This window comes from Falco punctatus, assembly GCF_963210335.1.
Source record: "Falco punctatus genome assembly, chromosome: 3".
Classification (NCBI taxonomy): domain Eukaryota; kingdom Metazoa; phylum Chordata; class Aves; order Falconiformes; family Falconidae; genus Falco; species Falco punctatus.
In genome coordinates this window covers 87964050-87990090 of record NC_137582.1, presented here as the reverse complement: position 1 = coordinate 87990090, position 26041 = coordinate 87964050, and the positions used below count along the sequence as shown (strand labels likewise).

The following is a 26041-nucleotide window of genomic DNA, read 5'->3' as shown; positions in this document are numbered from 1 at the left end:
TTGGAACTCTGTTTATCTGGGACTAAAGTAGTTTAAAAACAGTAACTGAGTTAGTATATTCAGCTTTTGGGTTAATAAGGCAGCCTATACAAAGAGCAGTGCAGTACCCTTAGGCGGCGACTCATGGGAACAGAAGACGAAAGGGAGAAAGCGTCTAGCTTTCTTTACTTTATGCTGACAGTGACTGACTCCTTTACAAAGAGGCAAGAAAAGGAAAGAGAAAAACAGAAACAAATTATTTGGAAATAAAAGAAAAGAGACTGGAGAGAACATCTACAATGAATGAACATAAAAGTAAAGGTTTACATTACAATTCTGTATACGCAAATGGATATACCAATGTTGTTGAAACTCTAAAGCATAATTGGTATTTTCCTTCAAATTCCTTTCTCCAGCAAAGTTATTCTCAGTTCAATTTTTAAAAGTGAGACTAGAGTCTATTAAAAAGTCAGCTTTCACCAACTATGTATACCATCCTTTGGCAACGCAGAGAGCACTGTCTATCCCAGAAGCATAACCTGCTCTTGCAACCTCCCCATCTAAGTTCTACTAGACCGTGCTATACCTAAATTCTGATTTAAGTGGCAGTCATCAGACTTACAACATGGATGTATTGACTTTCTGGACCCTTAAAAAAACTTAACACAAAACAAGTATTTCACATAGCAGGGTTACATAGAACAAGGAAAAAGACAGTTTCTCTGTCCACTGAAATACAAAACTGACATATTTTATGATCTGAAATCTGCCACTGGAGTTTTATAGCCAGTGCAGAGCTGGTCTTGCCAATTAATCTTCTAGCTTTCCAAGGATCTCCGGACAAATGCCCCATGGTGCTATCCTCAGTGTCCCCTTCCCTAGTCACCCTACTGCATTTAACCAGCAAAGCGCTTACTGAAGAAAATGATTTCTGAGTAGGAGAAAATACAAAGAAGCCAAAACTGATTTCACAAGGTGAGAAAGAAGGACAACAAGACAACACTAAGAACCTGAAGATAGCTGCTCCTTTTATTTCTCTTGTTACCTGTTCGCTCCTCTCTCTGCTGGCCTCTTTTCTCTCTCTCCTCTATCTCAGGAAATTTGAGAGGTGGTTTTTTAAAAAGTCCATTAACTAAAAACCCACATCTTGTGGCTGACAGTCCTTCACAGTCAAAACTCAAAAGGTGAGGTCCAGCCACCGTGAGTTACACAGGCTGGAGGTACAGGTGTTAGAGGAGAAGCCCAGTACCACAGAAGCAACATACTGGAACAGCATACTAGTCAGCGGTGGCAAGAGTACAGGAAGGGCAGAAAAGGAGAAACACCTTTTAGTAAAAATAATTTCATGTTTTTCATAGATTCTGGAAACCTAAGGAGCTATACTTACACAAAAGCACCATCTTATACACAGTTGTGCAGTTTTTAGAGGCCAGATTTTGAGGGATAATGTGCAAAATTTTTTAAGATGTGTACTAAGTATGTTTCATCACCATCCAATCTGGAGGCTGCATGTTGAATTTCACGCACACAAATCTAATGGGTAACAGACTATCATATACAACCCATTCTTTGCTAAGATGGCAATTTTAATCCAAAGTTAAAACAACTGGGTGAGTTTTATCATTATATCCTAAACAACAAAAACTATCATTCTAAAAACTGCTGGGGTAATTAAACAAACAGATGTCATCTCTCAATTGTGAAAATGTACGTGTCATTGGAAGTAACAGAACATTAATCAGATTCAATGCTAAGAACTAAAAGAGGTGCAAGGACTGGGCAAGATTATTGAATGAGTGTATTAGTATTTCTGTGTATACCACATTACTGCAATCCTAGGGACTTATCTTCCCAACATCACATAGCACAGTTTTCAGCATTATCATCCTAACACAAACCTGAGGTAACATTCATGAAAAGCTTCATAGTAAGAAAGAAAAGAAACAAATACTACAGCTATTTTAAGACACTACTGAAAAGGTACTGAAATGAGACTAAAGGAATCCAATACTCCATACTGAAACAGAAGGAGAGGTAGAGTCACTGGAAGCGATGCAAGCTATCTAAAAGAAGAGAGATTTCACCTTCTGACCTGTCTGCTCAGGCTACAAAGCTAATTTAAGCCTGAAATGCTGAAACGCTGTTCACTCTTGCATTGATACATGTGTAGCAAAAGCTGACTGAAACCTGACTAACCTATTTCATTGAAGAGCACATTGAAATGACAAAGGCGTTGTTAATTCATCGTGTACACGTCCTGATGTGTCTTCTGCATTTCAAACTTTGCCTTTATGATTTACCATCTAAAGTTTGTTCAACTGTTCTCCCAGACAAAATGGAAGACTGCTTTGTCTCAAACCTACCATATCTTCAAGTCTAGCTACAAAATAAGGTTTATTTAGGTGAACAGCTAACATAAGTTTAAAAAAAAAAAAAAAAAAAAAAGGCTGAAACTGATAATGTCCCACTCTTCTAGATATACATTCCTGAACCAGTTTGAAAAAAAAACCCTGGGGAAAAAAATCTGTAGAAGGAATAAATCTATTTGTTTTCAAGGTTTTGAAATAAAATGAGCACTGTGCAGCTGTCACATCAAGTATGTTAATACATAAACAAACCCCCAAGCCTAATACTGCATGGAACATTTCTTCAGTCATACTACAGTGTTACTACTACCAAGGCGAAAGTGCTGCTCAAATCAAATGAATGGATCACAAAGGAGTGTAGGAGGTTAAGAACTCTTCAACCAACAACACAGACTGATGAAATCAACGCATAACATAAGCACTGATATGGAGAAAAGCTGTTTAGACTGTCACCACAGTTCATTCTAGTATTTTAATGTACAAAAGGAAGCATTTTAGTCAGTCTAAAATACAGAAAGATAATGCTTTATTTTTAACTATATTATCTTATTAATCAGTGGAATAGCTGGGTAAGTTAAGAAGCAAGTAATTCCATGAACTTGGAGCCTAATGACTTGCTCAAGGTTTGTAAAATTAATCTGCAGTAAACCTTACACTTGAATGTCTCCCAGTCCTGTGACCATGTGGCAGAGCTACAGCTGTGCAAAGCCTTTATATTCATAAAATCACAGAATGGTTTGGGTTGGAAGGGACCTTAAAAATAATCTATAGTTCCAACCCCCTGCCACAGGCGGGGACACCTTCCACTAGACCAGGTTGCTCAAAGCCCCATCCAGCCTGGCCTTGAAGATCTCCAGGGATGGGGCATCCACAGCTTCTCTGGGCAACCTGTGCCAGTGCCTCATCACCCTCACAGTAAAGAATTTCTTCCTAATGTCTATTTTAAACCTATCCTCTCAGCTAATTACTTAATAATGTGAATGTATAACTATGTAATTTAAGCTAAGACTGTCATGTTGGGGTTTTTTTCCCCACAAGAAACAAGCTAATTTAGAGCATGACATAACTGACCCAGCAGACACAGCCATAAGCACTCAGAATACAATTTTTCACCTTAAAAAAATCACTTGAACTTTTCAGTATTGTGTCTTTGGAGCGACTTGGGAAAATGGCCACAAAAAAAAACCCACAACTTTACAAACTCAAGAAAAGAACACCTTTTACCCCTACCAACTAATTCAAATGGAACTAGGAAATACAAGTCCTACACAAGAAACTCTTTCAGAGTTAGGCACAGGGCAGACCTTCATTCTGAGCACAAGAAATCATGAAACAGAGCAAGCACTGTGCTCTGCAAGCAGAAATGATTCACTAAAATTGTATTTGTCTTTCCATGCCTGCTCACAGCTTTGCTTGTGATTAGCTTGTGTACGTTCAGGTCTTTCCATATGTTGATATATCATTCTTTAAGAAACTTTAAAGTGTTATAATACTGAAATCAGGTGAATAGATTTATTGATTTTTTCTCTTGTTTGTTGTGCTTTGACACTTGGCTCCTGCTGTATTTCAGTTTGCTCTAGGTAACCTACTGGAAGCCTCTCACAGACAAGTTATACCATATCATTTTTTTCTGCATGCTAAAATCTCAAATAATGCTTATCTCCTTCAAAAGGAGAAATTTTTAAATTCAAATTGAACTTTCAGATAATTGGTACGACTAAATTGGCAACTACTTCAAACAGGATCTGCTCCTAAGTTTCACCTGAGAGAAGAACTCTCATGCCACATCACTGCCATGGATCAGGAGTTAACCACAGTATGTGAATTTAGGTGTCATGATATTATACTATAAATCTGTGACTCTAAGGCAGAACCTGGAAACTTGCTGAGAAGCCCCCTTTTAAGGATGCTAAAATCCTTCAGTTCCTATAAGGAAGCTTGCTCCAAGAGATGGGATTTTTCCTTTGCAGGGCATGATACCAGCTATATGTAAACCACGGGATGTAGTAGTAATTTCTTACAGAGTCCCTCTAAACAAACCGGTTTCTTTTTTTCCTCTACAGAGAGGCAATGGCACACCAGCATTAATTAGAAACTTATGCCCTCATATTACCATACACTTGGCAGTTACACTCAATTTGACTTTAAAAAGCTACCTGTTAGTCACAGCAGCTGCACCAGCTAAGGAACAAGACGACAAATTTCTCTTTAAGATACCTATTTCCCTATTAAAGGTATGTGCCCTGGGGTTTGTTACTTAGATGACTTGAACAGCCTGCTTTAACATCTGAAATAGTGATCACATTTTTAAACAACTTCCAATTTCCTTCACCAAATAAGCACTGACTAAAGCTGCAAAACCAGCACCCATTTTGAACTAGGACCAACCCTGTGCCCCTTCAGACACATCCCTTTTGCAGAATGGCTCGTCTTCTTCCTCACTGTCATCTTTCCTGTTACAGCTCCCTCCCCACAAAAATGTTATTATATTCAGCAGTACCTGAATATCCAAATGCCAAGAGTGACTGCTGAGAATCACAGAGTCATTTAAGTTGGAAAAGACCCTTAAGATCATCGAATCCAACTGTAAACCTAACGCTGCCAGGAACCTAACACTGCCAAGACTTGTTCAATACTCTGCTGTTCAATACTCACTGAAAGAAGTGGGCCTGAAATGTCATACTCTGTAGCACTGCATGTCAAGTAACACTTGAGCTACAATTAAAAAAAATTACATCCACAGTGTTCTCTGGTGCAAAGGAGACACAGCGATTAGCCAAAAGATGCAAAAGCATATTTATTCTTCCTAGTCATAGTTATGTGAGTGACGATGGGGCAGAAGAAACCAAAGAACTCTGTGTCAGAATTTATGGAAAAAGGGAGCAAGCAAACTATGGCTTTATTGACTTAATTTTATGAAGAACTTTTTATAATATATAATTGACTAAGTCAATTATTTTTGGAAATACATGTATCAGGAAATATATGCATCACCTTACTAAGGCTAATGTCTGCTATTTCAAAACAAACTGCTGGCCAAAATAAGTTCCTGTAGACTAGAGTAGAACATTTTAATAAGGTGACTCCAAGCAAAACAGCAGGAAATCTAGGCAATAAAATAACAGTAAACTGGTAAGCTGCTCCTTACAAATTTGATATACTATTTGCACAGAACAAATAGTTCAGCCTTACTGTTTCCTGAGTGCACACTCTTGGCTAAATACAAAGAATTCTTTTTTAATGTAAAGACAAAAGTAGAGTGAGAAGGAGATAAAAGTTGGAACTATCTACCAGTTAAAACACTCATTGCCTCTGCTGATTCACAGTAACTTAAACCAAAAACATCAGATGTATACCAAAGAAATCTAAAATCCAACTCATTTAATTGGGCTTCTTACATTTATTTATAATCCTATACACACACAAATGTAAAATTTGAGGGATAAAATTATTACTATGCTTTAAAAACCAAGGGAAATCTTGCAGGCATCTTAATTGCACCCAGTGAAAGACAGTGCCCACTGCAAGGAACATATCATTTGAAGAAGCAAGGCAGACAAATAATACCCGAAGAAATAGAAACAGAAGCATGCAGTAAGAGGTGTGTGGTGAAACCTGATTCAGTGACACACAGCCGTAAGAGAACACTTCTTGGCTCCCAGGTCCAGCAATCTGCTGCTTTGGATTCCTGAAACCAACTTCACCCTTCACTAGTTTGAAAAGGCCTTTATTTAGAGCAAAAAAGAAAAAGTATTTAAAAATCTTCTATCTTTGTATGCTTTGGAATATTGAAACACTTGGAAAGAACAAGTTTTCATTTCTCTAGACCAGAAATATTTCAAGGTATGTTAATAAATATTTCAAAAAGAAAGACAAGGTGTCTTTCATTAACAGGTTCGTTTTTAAACCTATAAAACTTCAGACAAACTGAACTTTTAGCCCACCAAATCATGTTCCACACTCGTTTTTGGCTATTGCTAGTTTTCCCAAATTGTGGTGGGGAACTCACTGTGAAACCTTCCTTTAGAACTAAGGATGTTAGTACCATAAATATGTCTGACCACTTACATTTTCCTGCCAAATGCCCGTCTCAGATTTTTACTATTTAGCTTTAGGATCAGGAAAGGTCTAAACAAATGGGAGCAATCTCACTGCAAACAAAGAGCAGACTTAATTTATGATTTAAACTATTAAAGGCATGAAGGATGTTACAGCTGTCAGTAAGTTATAAAAGCTCATCTTATTTGAAGCCCTTAGCTCTAAGTCATTTAAATGTCACCAGAGAAAAGCTCTTATTCTGAAAACCAAGATAGCATCACCCACAGCTGGCTTTGCACTGGATGCTGTCAGCTGTCAGACTTTGCTGACCTGTAACTCTCGGGTTAACTGAACATTATGTACATCTGTTGTCTTCGTTGCTCTGTACTGTTGGATCAGTTACATGTGACAACAGTAGTGACACTTCTTCACATTTACATGAAGTATTACTTCATTTATAACAAGTTGATTCCTCTGGGTACTCATAGAGATTCTTATGGAAAGCACCTCCTGAGGAAAAACCCTTATAATGCAATATCATCTTAACAATCTCTCTGTGGTTTATATCTAATATACTGACAACCATGCCACACTCAATGCATTTCAAATAATTTTGGGGCAAAACCCCCCAGCAACAAAACCAGTATGTCTGTGTTCTGTGTACCCTTGAGACTGAATAATAAATGAAATGGCTCAAATCATTCCATTATTTTGTCAGTGTTTCCAGTGGTTTGTAACATGGTATAAAAAGCAAGGATCAAGCACAATGATTTAACTGTGGAAAGATATAAAACCTTACTATGATACAAGAAAAATCCTAATTGGTTATGATTTTGGTATTAGAAAGAGAAGGACATTTCTGGTTTAATTTTATTGTTTTGCTTATGGCATCAGACGCCAGCTTTGTGCCTTACAGCTTCCTTGACATTCACTTAAAACAACCAGCTCATCTCCAGCGCTGCTACTTCTGTTTCTTCTGTGGTGCGACAACAAAGCTCTCGTTTGCCCATCATTCACCTTTACGTGATGCCCTCAATGCCAGAGTAATGTGGTCTTACAACTAACTTCCCTATATTAATATCAAAACACTCCTTCAAAAGAGTAGAGAAGCAGCAGGTTTGTGCTCCGAGACACAAGAGTACTTCAGATGTAACACATCAAGCAAGATACCTCAATTTGCAAAGTCAAAGTGACAGCAATAAAGGATCATGAAGTAAGCATTTATTACTGCTTTTAATAGCAGAAGTATATCAGCATTCTTAGAAAAATTGAAAGGGTGAAAATTTGAGGTGGCAGGGGAATACGACTTTTTTGTCCCAAAGATTAGCCGGTTTTATGTGAGTGGAGTGACTGAAAAGCACAGCACTAATCCCTTAAGAAATTTCAACTTTTTCTAGCAGCCAAAATGAGCCACACAGGTAATCAAAAGAAAACATGCTGACCATGCTTCATGTTTATCTACCTTATCTACCATGCTTGCTTGATAGGTACTGAAGGAAGAAGAGCTGCTATTTGACTCTGAGCGGTAACAGTAACTGATGAAGCTCTATTACACCTCTGCAGCTTGATACACATTTTAATTCCAGATCCTCGCATCTATTCTCTTGCACAAGGTCTGTTTACTTGGGCTTCCTATATCGAGGCGTGAATCTCAAACATCTTTAAAAAAAAGGTTACGGATGGGGAAAGGAATCTGGAAAGTAGGAAATCAATCAAACATCTACGTATCTTTCCTTCTTCTATGAAATATGTTGGTTTTTTGAATATGTGCCACTAAGTGCTCACATACTTATTAAAGTGGGGTTGTAGCCTCCCTATAAGTCGGGGTGGACACTCCACTGGGTCACAGTACTGGTTCCTGAAGCTCGTGGCCAAATACTAGAAATCTACAGGAACATATCATAATATTAATACACTTCTGCATTGAAAATCTCCTTAATAAATACTATGTGTAAGGATTCAGAAATGTATTTTCTACTAAGACACTGAATTAATCCCTTAAAAGTATTTGTTTTAAGGTTCTGTAAAAGAAAAAAGTTTTCTCTCAAGTACAAAAGCTTAAAAAACCCCACAGTAACTAACAGAAATCTTAAAAGCCTATAAGCTATAGAAACAACATGTATTACCTCACATGCTCATCCTTCAATTAACTTGTGATTTTCAAAAGCAAAAATTAACTGCTTTGATCTAAACAGCACCTACAAAAAAATAACTATTAAGTTTTTTCTTTCTGAACAGCAATGATTAATACTTAATTGCCTATTTTCACTTTTCAAAGCTGCTCCTTCATAATTAACACACACTCAGGTAATTTCCTTTCTAGCCCACAATGTTCTACTTCATTACAAAGCTAAGTGAAAATATGGACAAGCAGCCTTGCTTTGAAGTATTCTGGCCCCGCGTTACTGCACAGATATGGCTGCGCTCACAAGCGACACTACGTAGGACAGCTGCAAAAAGTTTCTCTTTAGAAACTGAACTACAAAGGCAGCACAGCTACGCTCTTGGGAAAGTCAATAGCCATGTAGCAAGAAGTGAGCTAACTGCGAGTGAAAAATCTGTCTAAACATCTGCTAGCTTTACAAATAAACTTGCTTTTTTTTTTTTTTTAATGAGCCTTACCTGACACAGAGACTGTGTGTGACCTTACTCCTTGCTTCTCATTGTTGGCCAGCCTGTAAAACAGAGGTTGGAATCGCTGAATGCTGTACATTCTTCAGAGTCACATACACTGGGAATTCATCCTAACAGGGCACCTACTGTAATTAGCAGGGCCAATCCATTTCCCACAGTGACAGATTTTGAGGGGGAGAAAAGTCAGAAAGGAATCTACCATTTCAAACCCATCTGAGGGAGTAAGAGTGGAGAGAATGCGTTACCATTTTAATTAGCATATTGATTCACCACAACGGAGCACATTTAAAAGAAAAACCAAAACCTAAGTTTTACAAACTTTTAAGATTAAGCCGTGCATGTTTGTCAATGTATGGAATTCTGATGGTGCTTCTGCTTTCTGTGTTATCTATTGGAAATAAAATACGAAATGAGTTTTTGTGTGTAGGATGACTTATCCTGTGCAACAATTTCAAATTAATATACATGTCAAGTACATGAAGAAAAACAATTACATTTAAACGTAGTTAGGTATAAATGTTCACTAAAATCAGAAATTTCAATGAATTCTTCTAAATTTTTTCACATACATATATCAACACAATTTCAATGGTAAGAAAGAACTGCACTTCATGCTTTCATAAATCTGGAATTTCATTTGGCAAGGGCAAATCTTTCCAGATGTAAGATGCTGTTGGCTAGTAGTTTCATGTATTTGAAGAGAGTTCATTCCTCTGCTGCTAAGACTAAAAGTGTATGCGGTGCCCTTGTTTAAGCAGACTCAAGCATACAAATTCAGGTTTGGCAAACTGCCCCCAAAATAGGGAGAGGCTTTTCCTTCAAACTTTATTAGAAATCCCTACAAATAAAAAAAGGATACACTTTATGTAATTAGAAAGTTATTTTGCATTTCTCAGTTGTATCTATTTAAGTAAAAACAAATTTCCTCTTCCATATGAATGCACACTAAGTTTACCAATTTTACTGCTTCCAGCCTTGCCTCTAATTTGCTTTTCCTCCCTGCATTTTAACTCCTCTCCTTCTGCACCATGAGAAAGCTACCTGGCTACCAAGGGCTGCAGCAGGACCCTGCATAGGAAGAGCAAGCAGCAGTATCCAAGTGGCTGGTTTCTTGCAGTTTCAGGAACAAATTGTGTTCCATACTACACCCCATAGTTAAAAAAGTAGTAACACCAACTCTGGACTCTTTCCAGGAATCAAGGGAAAAAACAGAACGAGGTGCCTGGGTCAAAGTAGGCACAGTCCCTGTGTCCCAGAAGAAAAAGGAATAGATAAGGCACTATAAACTGCTGATACTCATTTGGACTTTCAACAGTTATCTCCCACTACTGGGATACTGGTGATACTGCCTGATAAGGTTCAAAGAGAACAATCTGATGATAAGTGACTTTAAAATGGCTCTGAATGTGGCTATTGAGGAAGCAGTCAGGTTACAAACAAGCAAAATAAAAAAAGTGGCTTGGTAAACTGAAGTTCAGGAGGCTGCAATAATGAACTGTCTGTGGAAAGGGGAGAGAACCATCACAAACTGTCCAACAGGATGGTGATGTAGCTACTGACACCAGGAGTGTAGAGAATCAGCAGGCAGAATTAACAGGCTTGCCTACCACTGCATTATGGACTCCCAACCAACTCCCAGCAACGTAAGATGTGTTCTTAGTTCAAACATAGTTAATGAGAAATCTTTTCTTATTTACCTTAAAGCTTGGAAAGAAGAAAAATGCAGATATATCTTAGAATACTTTATAAGAATTATTAGATGCAGACAGAACGTCTCAGCATACCTTTGATACAGTATCACCATAAAACCAGCCATAAAACCAGCCAGAGGGGAAAAAAAAAGCATATCTGTTTGCCCAATATAGATTAGCAATTTTACAAATCCACAATTACTATCAAAGAAGAATATTTTTACATTACTATATTAAAAAAAAAAAAAAATTATTTGCCACGTAAATGGTATTCTTTATTACACTGAACCTAGAGATCCCAACTTAGACTGGCCCCATTACGGAAATTTTATTAACAAAAGGTGACACAACAGATTCATGATATAAGGAGAAAAAAAAGTATTTTCTGTATTTCACATAGCAGAAAAAGGGACAAATAAGAAAAACAAGAGCACAGACTGAAACCACAATTCAAAAACTGTTTAGCATCACGCCTATACTTAAATTTATTCATGGACTCAAAACAAATAGCCTGAATCCCAGTCAAGTCTTTTCCAAAACATCCTTCTTTTGTTACTGTCAAATATGATGGATGCATTATGCACTTTTTTTCCTCAGGTTTTATTTCTGGTATCCTTATAGTTTAATACTGCTGTCAGTCATTTATGCCCCTTGGTCCCAAATCACCACCTGCTATTTGTCCTAGAATCCAAAAGCAAAAATAAAAATCAAGCACATATAAAAAGTCCTAAAGTGTCACTTAAGCAAAACTATTTTTCAAAGCATTTTTAAATATGTAAGAAAACATAAAACTTACTTTGGTATTGATGGTAAAGCTCTTTCACCTTCTGTGTAAACAAGAGGAAAACAGGATTAAAACTTTTTCAAGTTTCCAAATAACCTCTCTCAACGTGCAATACGTACATCCCTAAAACAATAATCATCACAATCTCTCAGGGAAACTTATGCTGATTCAAAAGACTGCTCTATACATATATTAAGAGCAGCATATCAACACAACTCCTTCTAACCAGTGATAAAGACCTTTTGGCAAACTCTTATCTGAGAAAACAATGTATACGGAATATAAAAGTTTTTTACTCTTAACAAATAACTCTAATAAATCACCTGCAGAAGGTATGACAGTATCTCATCTCTCTAGTAAGAAATGCTTTTATCTCCAAGATGTGCTAAGTGCTAACATATAAATAAAACAATTGCAGCCAACTTGGACTTCCAAGTAAGACAACTAACATAAATCATTAACGCAGGTAACTTATCATATTGATTTCACATTTGGTTGAGAATATACAACAGTAACACTTAGCATCCAGAGATGAAATTAGCTTTTTGTGAACTATTTCAAATCCTTGACAGTCTTTTCTTTGATAATGGTATGGTGTATAAAAGCTTGGATGTACATATTCAAGGGGTTTTTGTCCCCTGTTGGCTTTGATGAGACACCTGATATACCTGTGGGGAGGGATGATGGAAAAGTTACTAATCCTTTACTAAAACACCAACAATTTACAAAAGATTGAAGTATGCAGGGAAGGACAGGAGGTAGGCAATTAAAATGGGCTTCACTCTCTAAATCACTTAGTACTGACAAAGTGACCTGAGAGAAAACTGGATAGCCACACTTCTAGTATATGTCACCATTTTCTGTTTATAGAACATCGTGTAAATTCTAGTTTGTTTTTAGCCCATGTTAAAATTTCTGAAACTTCCAGACATCATACAAGTAAACTACAGTCTCACCTTTGTGCACACCAAGATGTGCCCAATTCCCAGACGCCATGCTCAACATGGCAAACTACAGTATTTCCTTACAATTCTTTTGCTGTCTGAAGGTAGAACATCATTATTTGGCTCATCAACCTAACTCTGTTTTGATCTGTCCGACAGGGGCTGTTGAAAAAGATGATGCAGGAAAGGTGGCAAACAGGAAGTTGTGATTTGGAAGATGACCTAGAGCAGCTCGGCAAAGTCACTACAGCAAGCACTTGAAACTGGAGGCCGAATGAGGAACAGCAAGATTATACAAGAAGCATGAGGTGGGAAATAAAGGTATTGTAATAGTTTAGGGTAAATGATACCTTTGGGGGACGGAAACAAAAGGCAGAGATCCTTAGAAGTAGGGTGGAGTGACAAGTATGAGGTCAAAGGCATGAAGGTGGTAGCCTGGCAATAGAAGACTGGAGGCTAGGTGCCCAAAAAGGAGACTGTAATGGGCACTAGAGGCTTCACACTGGATGGAACTGAGCAAAAGACATCAAGATTGGAGAAACAGGTAGAAGAGTCCTGCCCGCTACTATGCAGACCTCCCTAGGGTTGTGAACAACACTCAAAAGAACCTTAAATTCCATTTGATACCTACATCAGCTGTCACCCATTATTTGTGAAAGCACCCTGTGTTGTAGTTTACATCAAGCTATGCTGCTACTGCTAGTCATTCCAACACTGCTCCTACATTTGGCAGCGGATTTAATGGTTTAGATGTTGCTGACGAATCACAGGTCTTACTGGCGAAACATACTTGCAGTCTGTTGTTTTTAAAGGTTTAGAATGTGATACAAACTTCCGTATTAAAAGAGCTTTATTAAACTGCACAGTTAACTTCATCATTCCATGTTTTTAAATCAAGATAATGGATGCACAATTAGTAAGCAGCTATTCAAAAGTCTTGCTCTTAAATATGTAGCTCCATTGCATATTAACTGCATACTACTAAAACTGTATTCTAAAGATGGAATTTTAATTTCCTCCAGGTTTTTTTTGGGGGGGAGGAGCACATCAGTATCGTATTTGGGGACTTCAGAAACGTCAGTGAATGATTTTGTAACACTTGGAGGGCCAGAATGCTTCATATTTAAAGTACTGACCTCAGCTGCAGATCAGGTTCTCTCTCCTGCAAATGTAGCCCCAACCTCTTAAGAAAGTGAGAAATACCAGACATGGCAACTGCTAGTGTATGCTTAAGTCAATTACTACCTATCAAAAAGGATCTGAGAGAGATAAAGATAGAATCTATCTTTCCAGTGCAGTATTAAATTTCCTTAACAATGAGAACCCTGTTCTGTTCCTGCAAGTCTGCACGACTGACTTACTGAACAGCTTCCTGTCAGTGCAAAATACAAAGCAAGAATGATAGTAAAAGATCTCTTTCACAATAAAATCCTGATTCCATCTTCACAGTAAACTCATTCTACACATTTTGTGAGGTAAGGAGATCGTGACTAGAAGTGGTATTACGTAATTAGTTGAGAAGTAGTATGATGTAGTTAACAAGTAGAGTGTGACAAAGGTGAAAGGAATTGAAGATGGCTGGAAAACTGTGAGAGGAAATGAGATGGGCAGACAAAGAAAAGCAGACTCTAACACAAGTTAAATGTTTGTTTGTTTCCAGATTGGTTGGAAAAACAAGCAGCATGCATGGGTTCAACATAGCTAAACTCCTGTTATATCTGATCACCTTCCTTTTCACTGTCCTTGGGCAATTTCCACGAGGCATGACTGATATATATATTTTTTGTTCTCATTAGTACCAGAACAATCCACTGTCACGCACTGAATGGAACTGGGCCCTCGTCCTCTGGGTTGATGGGGGTAGGAGAGGTGGGCAATGCACACTCAGCCCTGGGGAGAAGGAAGGAGCACACAGCACTGCTCTTAAGCCACCATCTGATGTATGTATTGACCGCCCTCATGGACAACATTCCCATTTTGGCTGCTGGAGATACATGTCAAGTGGGAAGCCAGATATGGAGAGGGGAAATGGGAAGTAAGCAAGTGTATGTGTAGGAAAAAAAAAAAAAAAAAAGAGGCAACCAGAAATGAAAAACTACTATTACACAGTATTAGAGATGCCTCCCCTTTCACTGGAGAAAATTCAAGGAAAATTCATCCACATGTAACTACTGTTGAAATGGCAGTTCAAAGCGTATCTTATAGACACCTACATGCTTGCTGGATACACACTGCTCACTTCAGGCAGCATTTCCCAAGTTGGTGCTCACTTGTTTACAGCTTATATCCCAAATAAAATACGAAACATTAATTAGTACCCTTGGAGGTCTAAAGTCAAAATTTGTTACTAACAGCATCGCAGTAAAAGCATATGTTGTTTTTCACAAGTTGAAACCCACAACGTTTTGCCGAATTCTATATCCAGTTAGAAATCGGGATATGCATGATCGTATTGGCATGCCCGTGCCCAGGCACTGGCAGCAGGAGCTGCAGCACAGCCTCTGTGAGGGGAGGCCGGGGTGCCCCGGTCCGGCCCCAGCCGGTCCCAGCGCCCCCCCGCAGGGCACAGCTGAGCCCCTCAGCCAACCCGGGGGCGCCGGGGAGCGGGGACACGGGTTTCCGCAAGGGCCACGGGCGGCCCAGGCCGAGAAGGAGGCAGCCCAGGGGGCAGCAGCAGCGGCAGCCCCAGGCCGCAGCAGGAGGAGGGCAGGAGGTGCCGCAGGCCCGGAGCAGGGCTCCCCTGCAGCCCTGGCGAGCCCCCGCCGGGGCAGAGCCCCAGCCGGCAGCCCGGGGAGGGCCCCAGGCCACAGCTGGGGGCTCTGTCCTGCAGGAGCTGCGGCCCTGGCGAGCCCCGGCGGGAGCAGCGGGTCCCTGAAGGGCCGCAGCCCGGGGCAGGGCCCGCGCTGGCGCAGGGAGACGGGGCAGGAGGCGGGAGCGGGGCTGACACGGGCTGACACACAGCACGGCACGGCCCGGCACGGCCCGCGGGGGCAGAGGGGCCGGGAGCCGGGGGGCAGCTGGGAACGGGTAAAAGTTGACAGAGAAGCTTTTTTTTTTTAATGTTTGTCTTGCTTCTCACAACCCAAATACATTTAAATTGGTAATAAATTGATTTTCCTCCAGTCAAGTCTGCTTTGCCCATGTTGGCAACTGGTAAGTGATCTCCCTGCCTTCCTCTCAACAGCTGAATTTGCTCATCCTACTCTGTCCCCCTGCCCTGCTGAGGAGGGGGTGAGCAAGCAGCTGAGGCTGGCTGCTGGCCAACCCACCTTTTTGGTGCCCCATGTGGAGCTTCAGGAGTTCAAGGCAGCAACAGTAATTGAAAAGGTGGTGGCTGAAAGTCAGGCTGGAGAACAACAGGGAGGGGAATAAATATGGGAGCTTGGATGCTGGTGTTGGGAATATGTTGTCGTAAAGTGGCAATAAGGAGAAGAGTTTTACTGCGCATATACTGTTGTGGGTTTTTTTTTCTTTTTAGGTGATGATACCTTAGATCCATTCCTACCACCCCCTGGCTCCAGGAGACATGAAAAGAACTCTCAAGTATTTTGGTTCATCACAACATAAACTGCCCTCATCTAACTGAAATTATTGTAAAAGCAAAATCAGTGAGATGTCAAACTAGTCAAATTGGTAACAGTATCATGAGATTTATTAAACATTGTCATTCCATTAAAGTGAAAACGGTGCTTGCGGTTAATTTGTGTGAAAACAGAAAAAACTTATTTAGAGAACTTAATGGATTATTTAATTTTGGTATTTTGAAACTCAAAATTCTCAGTTTTCATTTAGCTGTAATCTTTTTAGATTCAAAGGGAATGTTCCAATGTAAAGGTGAGTTCTGCTATGAAGGAATGACAATCAGATAACCATTTCAGTTGCTCAGGTGTTTTTATTCCCCAGAGTCTTTTTGGCCTTTTATAAGAGTGTTGACAATTTTGCATTACCTGTAAAGCTTGTTTAAAGTGATTAATAGATACAAAACTCAGCCACTAGACTTAAGATCACAGGAATGCTACTTCGTGCATAGCCCAAACAGTACACGGCCACTTCGTATCAGTTTAAGTTTTTATCAGTGGCTTCATTTGGGCTCTTTGCTTGTAAAAGTTAAGTGTGATAATGGAAACACAAATATTAAGTTTAAAGTTTCCACATCAGTCTAAAGGGATAATAGAAATACTAAAATGTTTATGAAAAATTAAACAAACTGAATGGAAATACGCCAAAGGCTGTCCAGATCTTAAATGTTACCAAGTGCTCTCACCAAATGAAGAGAAAGTGGGTTATTAACAGATATCAAGACAGATAATATCACAAAAACACAGATTCTTTTAGTAATCAAGAAGATAATTTATGAGGAGACTTGCAATAAACATGTAAATTTACAACAGAGGGGATGAGAAAGTTCAAAGAGGGGAGAAAACACATCTGTTGGATCAAGAGTTGTTACATGATTTGTTTCTGATGTGCCTTATATAATCAGAGCTCACTGTGGAAGGGCTCTGGGAATATAGATCATGGCAGGGACAGCTCCTATGAAATGTTTAATTAATATCTTGAGTTTTGCTATGAACTTAAAAAAAAACCACCAACATAACCCTCAGACAAAAGAACCCCACAATTTATTTTAACTGGAGGGATTCTCTTCATGTTTGCATAAAGAGGAGTGTTCCCAAGTGCTATATAATGCTCCTTTAACTCAATCACTGCTCATTTGCTTTATGTTAAAATACACCAATAAGAGTATCACACAAACACAGTCCATTAGATGCACTGATTTATTTTGCATTCATGCCTACCAGCAAACCACAGTGCAACACAGTTCTGCAACAGAAAAATCTGAGATCATGTCCTTCACCGAGCTTAGTGAGTCTAGAAGATGTAACAGCTGAATGATAAGCAAGTCAGATCAGAGGAAGACAAAAATTAGAAAGAAAAAGTGCAAATGCAGTGAGTCAATTTATATTGTCACCACCTATAGTCAGGACCCCACATGCCCTGCAAATCTTAGATGGCAGCTGCTTGTATGCATTGTGAAGCAAGTAAGCATTGGAGAGGACACAGTAAATCCTGTAGAGATTTTGACTGGGAGCTGCTCTCTTGCCTGGGCAAGAACGGCAGAGCAGGGTTTGGCTGAGAAATGGAAGTGCATGTGACTGGAGCACAATCAGCGCCACAATACACAGCACTGGAAGCTTGCACATGGATGAACAGAGTTAAGACTCGACGAAGGCCATGACTGCCTGCAGTTGCTGTTGTGAATGACAGAATTGGAAACCATCAGGCAGTGGTATTTTGTGAAGAGCCTTTGTGTACAGGTAAGAAAAGAAAAGCCATTCTAGTGGCAGAGGATCAAGCTGATAATAGCACTGGCAATGTCGACTGGATGGACCAAACTGCTGAAATACCACCAGTGCCAAAGTGGCAAGAATTGGGACGTATTCTACAGAAAAAGTGGAGGACAGTCTCAGAGCTACCCATTAGCTTAGTATGGTTGAGAAGTGGGGAGAGGAAATGTGTTAAGATCAGGAAAAGTTTTAAAACCTCAACTTTGGCTACTGTAACTTCAGGCTGAAAAACAGCCAACCCACTGGGTATTAGAAGGAAAGTTTTGGAACCGAGTACTAAGGATTGTAACAAATGTCACACATTTTTCAGAAAGGAGGCACAAAAGACAATTGCTTACAGGTATTGACTAGCCTAGTGAAATGAAAAAATTGGGTTGTGATGCCTGTTTCATTTTTAGAACAAAAAACTACCATTATCACTGACGCTTAGCTTATCCTTTTGGTGATGAATTTTGGTGTCAATGGTTCATCATCACTGAGCTGCGCACCAAGATGGCTAGAAGAGATGAGTTTGTGTGCTGGGAAGATTCTCCTTTGTATGGAGGTAAGGTTGCATGACTAATGCAAATTCTAACAAAGCTGTTTGTGTTGGAGCTAGAGGTCACTCACACACGCTAAGGGTCAGAATTAACAAACATGCAAGTTTAAGAATAATCTGAACAATTACTAATTGCTGTCAAAGTATCTAACACCCTATAATCACACTTCTTCACTACTCAATGACCAAGTTTCAGTTTGTTGGGGATTTTGTGCTGTGCGCAGGCAGGATGCTACATATGGACCTGGGAGAGACCTGAACTATGTTACTAATATTCATTTGAACAGTTACAAACCAGAGAAAACCAAACAAAAAAGCAAAAACATGGTTAAAAAGGGACTCTGCTTCAGATTGGAGAGCTGCTGGGATAGTTTGTGTACTTCCTTGTATTATAAACAGGGAAGATGGAAATAGTTTATTTTTTTAGAAACCAAAAATTTGGATGGGTTTTCACAGATAAAGATTAGTACAGGAGGACAGAAATTTCCATCTTTAGGTAGCTTTGCTTGGATGTTTTCAATAATTAAAGCTGGCTGAAATGAGAAAACAATCTAATGAAATTTAATTCAATTTCTCTCTTTAAAGCGAGGGGTACCTGCACCCTTGTCTCACTGCTCCCAGTTTGTGGGTTGCTACAAAACCAACAACACTACAAAATGCATCTCTGCTTTAGTTCTATTTTATGAGAAAAGCTCAGGAGACTTCTCTCAAACTTTCTATTTTTTTAACTGAGATGTTCTGAGTATCTAGGAGGAATGCAGAAATTTAAAAAAAATTATCACTAGTCAGAACCTTATCCAAATGCATTCTAACCAACCTCTCCGAATTTCCACTTATATATTAAGGAATCACATTTCAAGATAACACGTCCTTGTTAGGAGCGCCTTTAATTACAATTTACTTCTGCTAGTTAAGTTTAGAATAGTGTAAAGCACTGATTACTGAAAATCAGTCTAAATTATCAGCCATTAAGTCATTTTTGATGGAGTGACATTTACTGCTGGCATGCCTCATAACAAAAATACCTCATGGTTCCTCCCCTGAAAGACAAAAGCTTCAAAATGAGGGGTTTGCTGCTACCTTGTGTCTTCTATTCACGTGCAAAATAACCTCTCAGTAGATAGGAGTATAGCAGCTACCAGAATGAAACGTGTCCTTACCTTTCTGTGGCCTGATAATAAAAGATTGCGTAGCTCCATTCACCAGTCGGCAATATCCGTCTATCAAGTCAGCCATATTCTCTGCAATGGTTAAGGATGGTGCTGTCACTGTCAGAGGCTAAAGAAGGAAAAAACAAGGCACCAACAAAGAGGTATTATTGTAGATGCAAACACTGAGCAGAACAGCTGTGTCATTGCATCAGAACTTTACACACATTTGCAAACAGTAAACAGCAGAACATGGATGAGCAAAGAACTACCAGATTCTTGCTTTACCTTTTATGTAGCAAATTCAAAACATGAGGTTCAGAAAGCACAGCTGGCAAAACTTTCCACCCAAATTTAATACTAATCTGGGTTTAGTAAGTGGCTGCTAGCTAAACGTTCAGCCAACCAACCACTGTTCATTACAACTGCTATGACTTTTATGGCAATAATTATAATTCTGAAGAAGCTGCTTATTCCTTAAAGTTCTTAGAGGTGCTATCTTTTTCTACCCTTTTGCAGCAATTTATTTCTTTCCCTAAAAGGTAACACCCCCCCATCTTCAAAAAAGATAAAAATAAAAACATGGACAGTGGAAAAAAAGATGAGACACATACGGACAAGCTATTAATTTCAATATTGCCAACATTCATCACCCTCTGTGCAGATTTGCCAACTTGCCCTCAATCCTCCTCTACCACAGTGACTGCTTTCCAGTGCACTGGACCAAGAAAAAGATTTGATCTCATTTCCAGCTCTGCCTCCCTGTAATATGAGGGAACAAATTTCCCCTTTTTCCTATTTCCCCTTTTCAGAAAAGTGAAATTACTCAGTTTCCTCTTTAGGACCGAGCATCATATACGTATGCACTACTAACTATTAAGTCGCACTTCAGGGCTAGCATTTTTAAATTAACCTTCTTTTACAAATGTCAAAATCTACAAGCACCAGATGCAAAACCTAAAACATGCAATGTGTTCTAAATCTATTTTAGAAACAAAAATACGTGACTAGTATGATGACTAGTCACACTTGACTTCCCTTTCCCCTTAAAGAACAAGAAAAATCTAAGAACTGCAGAATGCCTAGAATGTAAAATGTTAACATAAAACACGCTGGCTGTAACTGCAGGAGGAGCAAGAGAGTTTAACAGTAACTGAAGTCTTTACACACATACAAAGATAGGCAGTCCTCAGTTTAAACACGCATGTACAGAAGTGAAGTATACATTTAGTATATCATAATTATGCTGACAGTAGAAAAATCCAGAACGAAGTTACAGATCAGAACACAAGTACAATATACAGAGTATCTTTCATTCAGAGCATACTGACCTCCACCCCTTCCCAGGAAAACCAAAGCTGGTAAGTTAATCACAACTGTCAATATCATACCTCAGGTGCACCTGCTATCTTGAGTTGCAACATGCCTTTTCTGTCCTTGTCTTCACTGTTTGAATACTGAATAGTTTGCACTTGATTAAAGTCTGCTAGATGAGTTGGCTGCAGAAAGGCAATGGAAAAAGTGGGGAAAAATTCAAAATTCCAGCAAAATACTTTGCCTTTATTCCTGATGTTGCAAAAGCAGGTGTAGACTTTGATCTCCAAACTACACTTGCCGAAATCTGTTCCTCCGTTTCTTTCTACGGTTCTGTTAGGCTCTGGCTAACGTACACAAATAGCCACAGTATTTGCAAAATGAAACCAAGCACCACGTCTGCCTACAGAGGTCGCTGTTGAGTAACTCCAGGCATACGCTGATCTACATAGTAGAAACAACCTCTTGGAAGTTAAGACCGAAAACTTAACAGGTTCATCACAGGGAACCTGCACTCACAGTACACACAACGTTCCTCCAGACTGCTGTAAAAGGTATGTTCCTAGATAGCTATGTATTCTTAATCTCCAAACCTTTTCATTACCTTTGAATTTATTTCAATAGAAGTTGGACATGGGCTTAACTTAAGCCGTGATTGTAAAGGTCCCACATATTTCGCTATAAGAACCTGTCTGAACATAACTTCCTTGCATCAGGGAGACATACAGAAAATACTGTAATGCAATGCACATCAGGTAATGAAAAGGCTATTAAGGGTCTGAAGTAAAGCAAATATGCCAGCAATGGCTGCAAAAAAGCTAAATACTAACTGATTAAGCAAGCTCTGCATTTTCACGTTCCTAAGAAAGAATAGAATAATTTGCATGTTTCATTGTTAAGAAGTCACAACTAATGCTTCAAATTCTGCAAGTGAGCACTTCATTGGGTACAAAAGCCAACAAGCTCAGTGCTATGGCTGACAGGGTCTCTCAGCTTCACCCAACCACATTTTCTCCAATTCCAAATCATGAGTTAATATCTGAGCAACAGCTGTATATACTGGATCTCCCAGCTCTTCTGTGTTTAACTCAAAGATTAGACTTGTCATTCCCCTTTTTGTGAAGTTCAGTTCACAACAGGTCATGGTTGTTAAGACAGTAATTGAGAAAAAAAAAAAAAAAAAACACAAAAAACCACAAAACAAAACAGAAGTAGACTTACATTTGCACCCTTGTCTGTAAGGTAACTGATTCCTTCTTCTGGGCCAATTGCCAGTTCCACTGAAATAATCCAGCTTGACTTCAGAATCAAAGGAGAAAGACAGGGCAAAATTTCAATAGTAAGACAAGACCTTGCTATGGAAACACTATCCTCCAATGTTATAATTGCAGTTTTTAGTAATTAAACTCTAGAAGCTTTTAATCTCTTAAAACAATTTAAAATGTATTAAAATCAAGTAATTTTATAAGTAGCAAAACTCCTCATGACTGGCTTCCTGCGGATCCCTGCTACTCAAAAATGCATTTCCATGTGTTTTATCTTACGTCTACATGAGAACACTGTATTTCCCGTATTTCCTCTTCTATTCTCACGGACATTGATGTGCATGTTCTAATTTCTACTTGTCTATTTTCACAAAGTTTGCAGGCTTACGGCCTTTTCTCAAAATTTGCTTGAAATTAGTAGATTAAAAGGCATTAGAGGAAAATTTACAAACAGAAGAAGCCAAGAAGTCTCACCTCCTTACAAAACCAGCTTAAAAATTGCTTGACTTTCACAACAAATCGCCGATAAAAATAATTTTAAATGTACAATTCTTACCCTACCTAATGAATGGTACCTTTTAAACAGTCAACTGAAAAAGTTCTAAATAAAATCAATAAATATATTTTGTTGTTAATTAAATCAATGTCTTTACATCAAAACAGGAACTAAGCAAGCAATTAGTTACAGAATTAAACAAATCCAACACAACTCATAACTACAGCATGTATTCTAGTGACTGTCACATCCCCCTACTTACACCGAGAGCACACTTGAAGCATTCCTTGTCAAATCTGTACACTGGAGAGAGGATCTCAAAGAATTTCAGAATACTTTCTTCTCTATTAAGGTTGGCAAATTGTCGAAATGTTTGTTGGATTAATTTTCGTAGTGTTTTGGCCTGTGTATAAAGTGTTTAAAGATCAATGATATTAATTTAATCAGTGACAGTGCATTTGAAGAGTTTCAGTCAGTATCACTAACCATTTCTTTATCAATGAGATGCAGAGAATTCTCAAGAAAAAAAAAAGAAGCTTCAAAATATAAGTAACAGTTGTGTCTTCTAACTTCTGCCTGGGAACAAAATTCCTACTGCTATATATTATAGAGAGAATATCTAACTAATAATTTTTTGAATAAATTATAATAAAAGACATGTTAACCTTTGCAGGAACTATTCTAGACTACTCATTTCTCCCAACTTTTTAACTATGTACCAGTACAAAACCACAGCACCATAGGTTCATACGAGGTTTTAAACCTTCATAGTAGGTTTTAAAACTTCAAAATTAAAACATCATTTTCTTATCTGGTAATAACAACTCAGCTGTAGCAGTATCTGAATCTCTGTGCACAACAGTGGATTCTTCAAGTCTGAAAATATGCAAAATAACTTCCATATAAAAAATTAAAATTTAAATAATAAATTCAAAATTAATGTAAAAAGTAACCAAACAAACTGTTTAACTATATCACATATAATTTAATTAATTGTTTTCAGGGTAGAAATAACCACATAGAAAGAGCATCAAAAATCCTCCCAGCATCTGGGACAGTGGGACAGAGCAAGACACCTAATAATGTACCCTGAAAAAGCAAGCATGTAAAGGATACATGCAGGCTTTCAAACAACTGCATTTAATAAAATAAAATAATAAAAAAAACCCACCACAAACAAAACCCCTAATCTAAAACTTGTCAAAAGTGAAGTATCTGCCTGTATAAAAACTGAATCTGAGAAGCAATTTCTTTACCATGCCCCAAAACTGAACAAGCAATCAAGAATCCTGAATAAAAACATCTCTTTCTGAACACTAGAATTCATCTAGACAAAAGTGCAGTGTCTTCTCTTCATCTGCCCTAATCCCAAGAATCACAGAGCCATTTAGGTTGGAAAAGATCTACAAGTACATGGGTGCTCTGTGAGTAATGTAGGGCCAGGCAACCTACTCTTTACATCATGTAGTGCCAAAACATGAAAACCACAGACACATCTATTATTTTTCCTTTTACCAAGCTTGACCCATGTCTAAAGTAACTGAATGTGTTTAAAAAACCTAAGTAATACCCACTTCTAATATATCTTCCAATTAACAACTACAGAAGGTAAAATAGTGATTATTTTTGCAGTATGTCAAGGTTGACAGGAATTACCATTGTTCCTCTACCAAACAATATCTGAGTGTCCTACTGTAACAGCATCAAAACTCCTCATTTTTTCACATCGCCTGTTAACTGCTCCGGGCACTATGCAAATAGAAACTCCCTTTTGTCTTTAGCACTTCCAGCCAGATTAGGCATTCATTTTTAGTAAGCCTTTGAAGAACATTCAGAACTCCAAATTGCCAGAGCTTTTTAAAAGGACTGTTTAGAAAAGAGTCACTCTAATAGCAGTGATTGAAGGGTGTTGTATATTCACATACAAAATCAGTTTTCCAACACACATACAGGTTGGAAAAAAACTTTAGCTCAGCACATAAACTTTAGGTTATAAAGTTTACACAGACACCTGCCATTTTATTGTAATTTTAAATTACTGTGTCACTTTAGGAGAACCTTTTACCAACTATCAGGTGGATCACTACTCTTAAACAGGCTGTGGATGCTTGCGTAGGATAAAGAAAGCATCTGGCAGTCAGGAGACCTCCCAACTGCACCGAGAGCTGCCTAAGACTTTGTTAGGACTCAAGATGCACTATACTGGACCTGTCTTTTATCATCCTTTTTAGAGAGAAAACAGATGTTAAGGGAACTGAAGACTTTAGCCTTAACTAAACACCTGGGGAAAAACAGGAGCAAGACACTACAAAAAGAAAAAAACAACTCCGCTAGCTCCAGTCGTCCCAAGTATTTCAGCCACTCAGTTGTTAAAAGATACTTTATTCTGCCCATGGTTTGTTCCCCTGGCCTGTTTCAGCATCATCTTGACTTCCATGTGTAATGGCATATGTTATTTGGCTCTTTAAGTCCACCAAGATGACTTACTCTTCACTTTGAGATCATTAGTAAGGTGTAAACATAGAAAGTCAGTTAGAGAAACACCTCTTCCGTAACAGAAGAGCACCATTCATGAGAAGTATCTGCAAATGACAACTTCAAGGGAAATGCAGTGAAAATTTGCTCTTAAATATTTCCTAAGAACATTTTATTTTTCTGCTTTTGCCCAAGGCATGCTCTAGAGTGAAAGTGAAGACCCCTAATTCACAAACTAAAGACAATCTGGTTTGCGTCCATTTCCCTGCACCACCCCCTGCCCTCCAGCTGTTGGTTTAGTTTAAGTAGATATTTCCCCCCCCCCATAGTGTTTGGCATACTTAATACAGCTACTTAGAACATGGCTTAGTGGTTATGGCATCACTGAGGCACCATTTACTAAGCTAAACACAGGAAGGTTTCTTATTCTTCTCTTCGTGAAGCAATGAAAATGGAAGGCCTGCTGACTCAGCGACTTTTCCTATGTATCTGGAATTATTCAGACTTACTCTTTCTTGAACATGGATAAACAGAACTATTTGCAGCACATATGAGAGAGAATGCATTTTTCAATGTCTTTAATGTTTCCTCCTGGAGAAATCTCCCTAGATATCTCCTAAGACAGCACTCGCTTTCTTTTACAACATTATGTCGTACAGACACTCTGTGATCAGCTAATACACAATGTCTTTAAACTCCTGACTTTTAAAATGTATTTAATGAGCTCCTCAAATAAAGCTGAACGTTCTGTTTTTAAATCCCTGTATATCACTTCATACTTTGCACTGCTAAATATTGTGATTTTCATTTTTCCAGCCTTCTAGTCTTCCCATACATAGAGTGACACCCTCTGTATAGCTGGCATCTCCTAAATGTGTAACATCAACAACGTCGATTACCACTGCAATACAGTCCAAGCTTTACCTCACTAACGGAGAGAAATAATTTTCTTTATTGTAAATGTATTTACAATATCTTTAATATATGGATATTTATATATCCATGTAAAATAATATGTATT

General features: G+C 38.5%; 1 protein-coding gene across 14 annotated transcripts in view; it reads right to left on the bottom strand.

Moving 5' to 3' along the window:
• PTK2 (protein tyrosine kinase 2) overlaps nucleotides 1–26041 on the bottom strand; it is a 224227-nt gene that overhangs the window by 59670 nt on the left and 138516 nt on the right. For 9 of the 14 annotated variants that reach the window (XM_080381071.1, XM_080381072.1, XM_080381085.1 and 6 more), the window contains 7 exons: nucleotides 22808–22948; nucleotides 22006–22083; nucleotides 20862–20969; nucleotides 19483–19600; nucleotides 11505–11535; nucleotides 9006–9058; nucleotides 108–191 (listed from right to left, as the gene is read on the bottom strand). In XM_080381071.1, coding sequence (XP_080237197.1) covers nucleotides 108–191; nucleotides 9006–9058; nucleotides 11505–11535; nucleotides 19483–19600; nucleotides 20862–20969; nucleotides 22006–22083; nucleotides 22808–22948 — 613 coding nt within the window. The remainder of the gene's footprint in view (nucleotides 1–107; nucleotides 192–9005; nucleotides 9059–11504; nucleotides 11536–19482; nucleotides 19601–20861; nucleotides 20970–22005; nucleotides 22084–22807; nucleotides 22949–26041) is intronic. The other 5 variants (XM_080381081.1, XM_080381083.1, XM_080381082.1 and 2 more) reach the window with 1 other exon arrangement.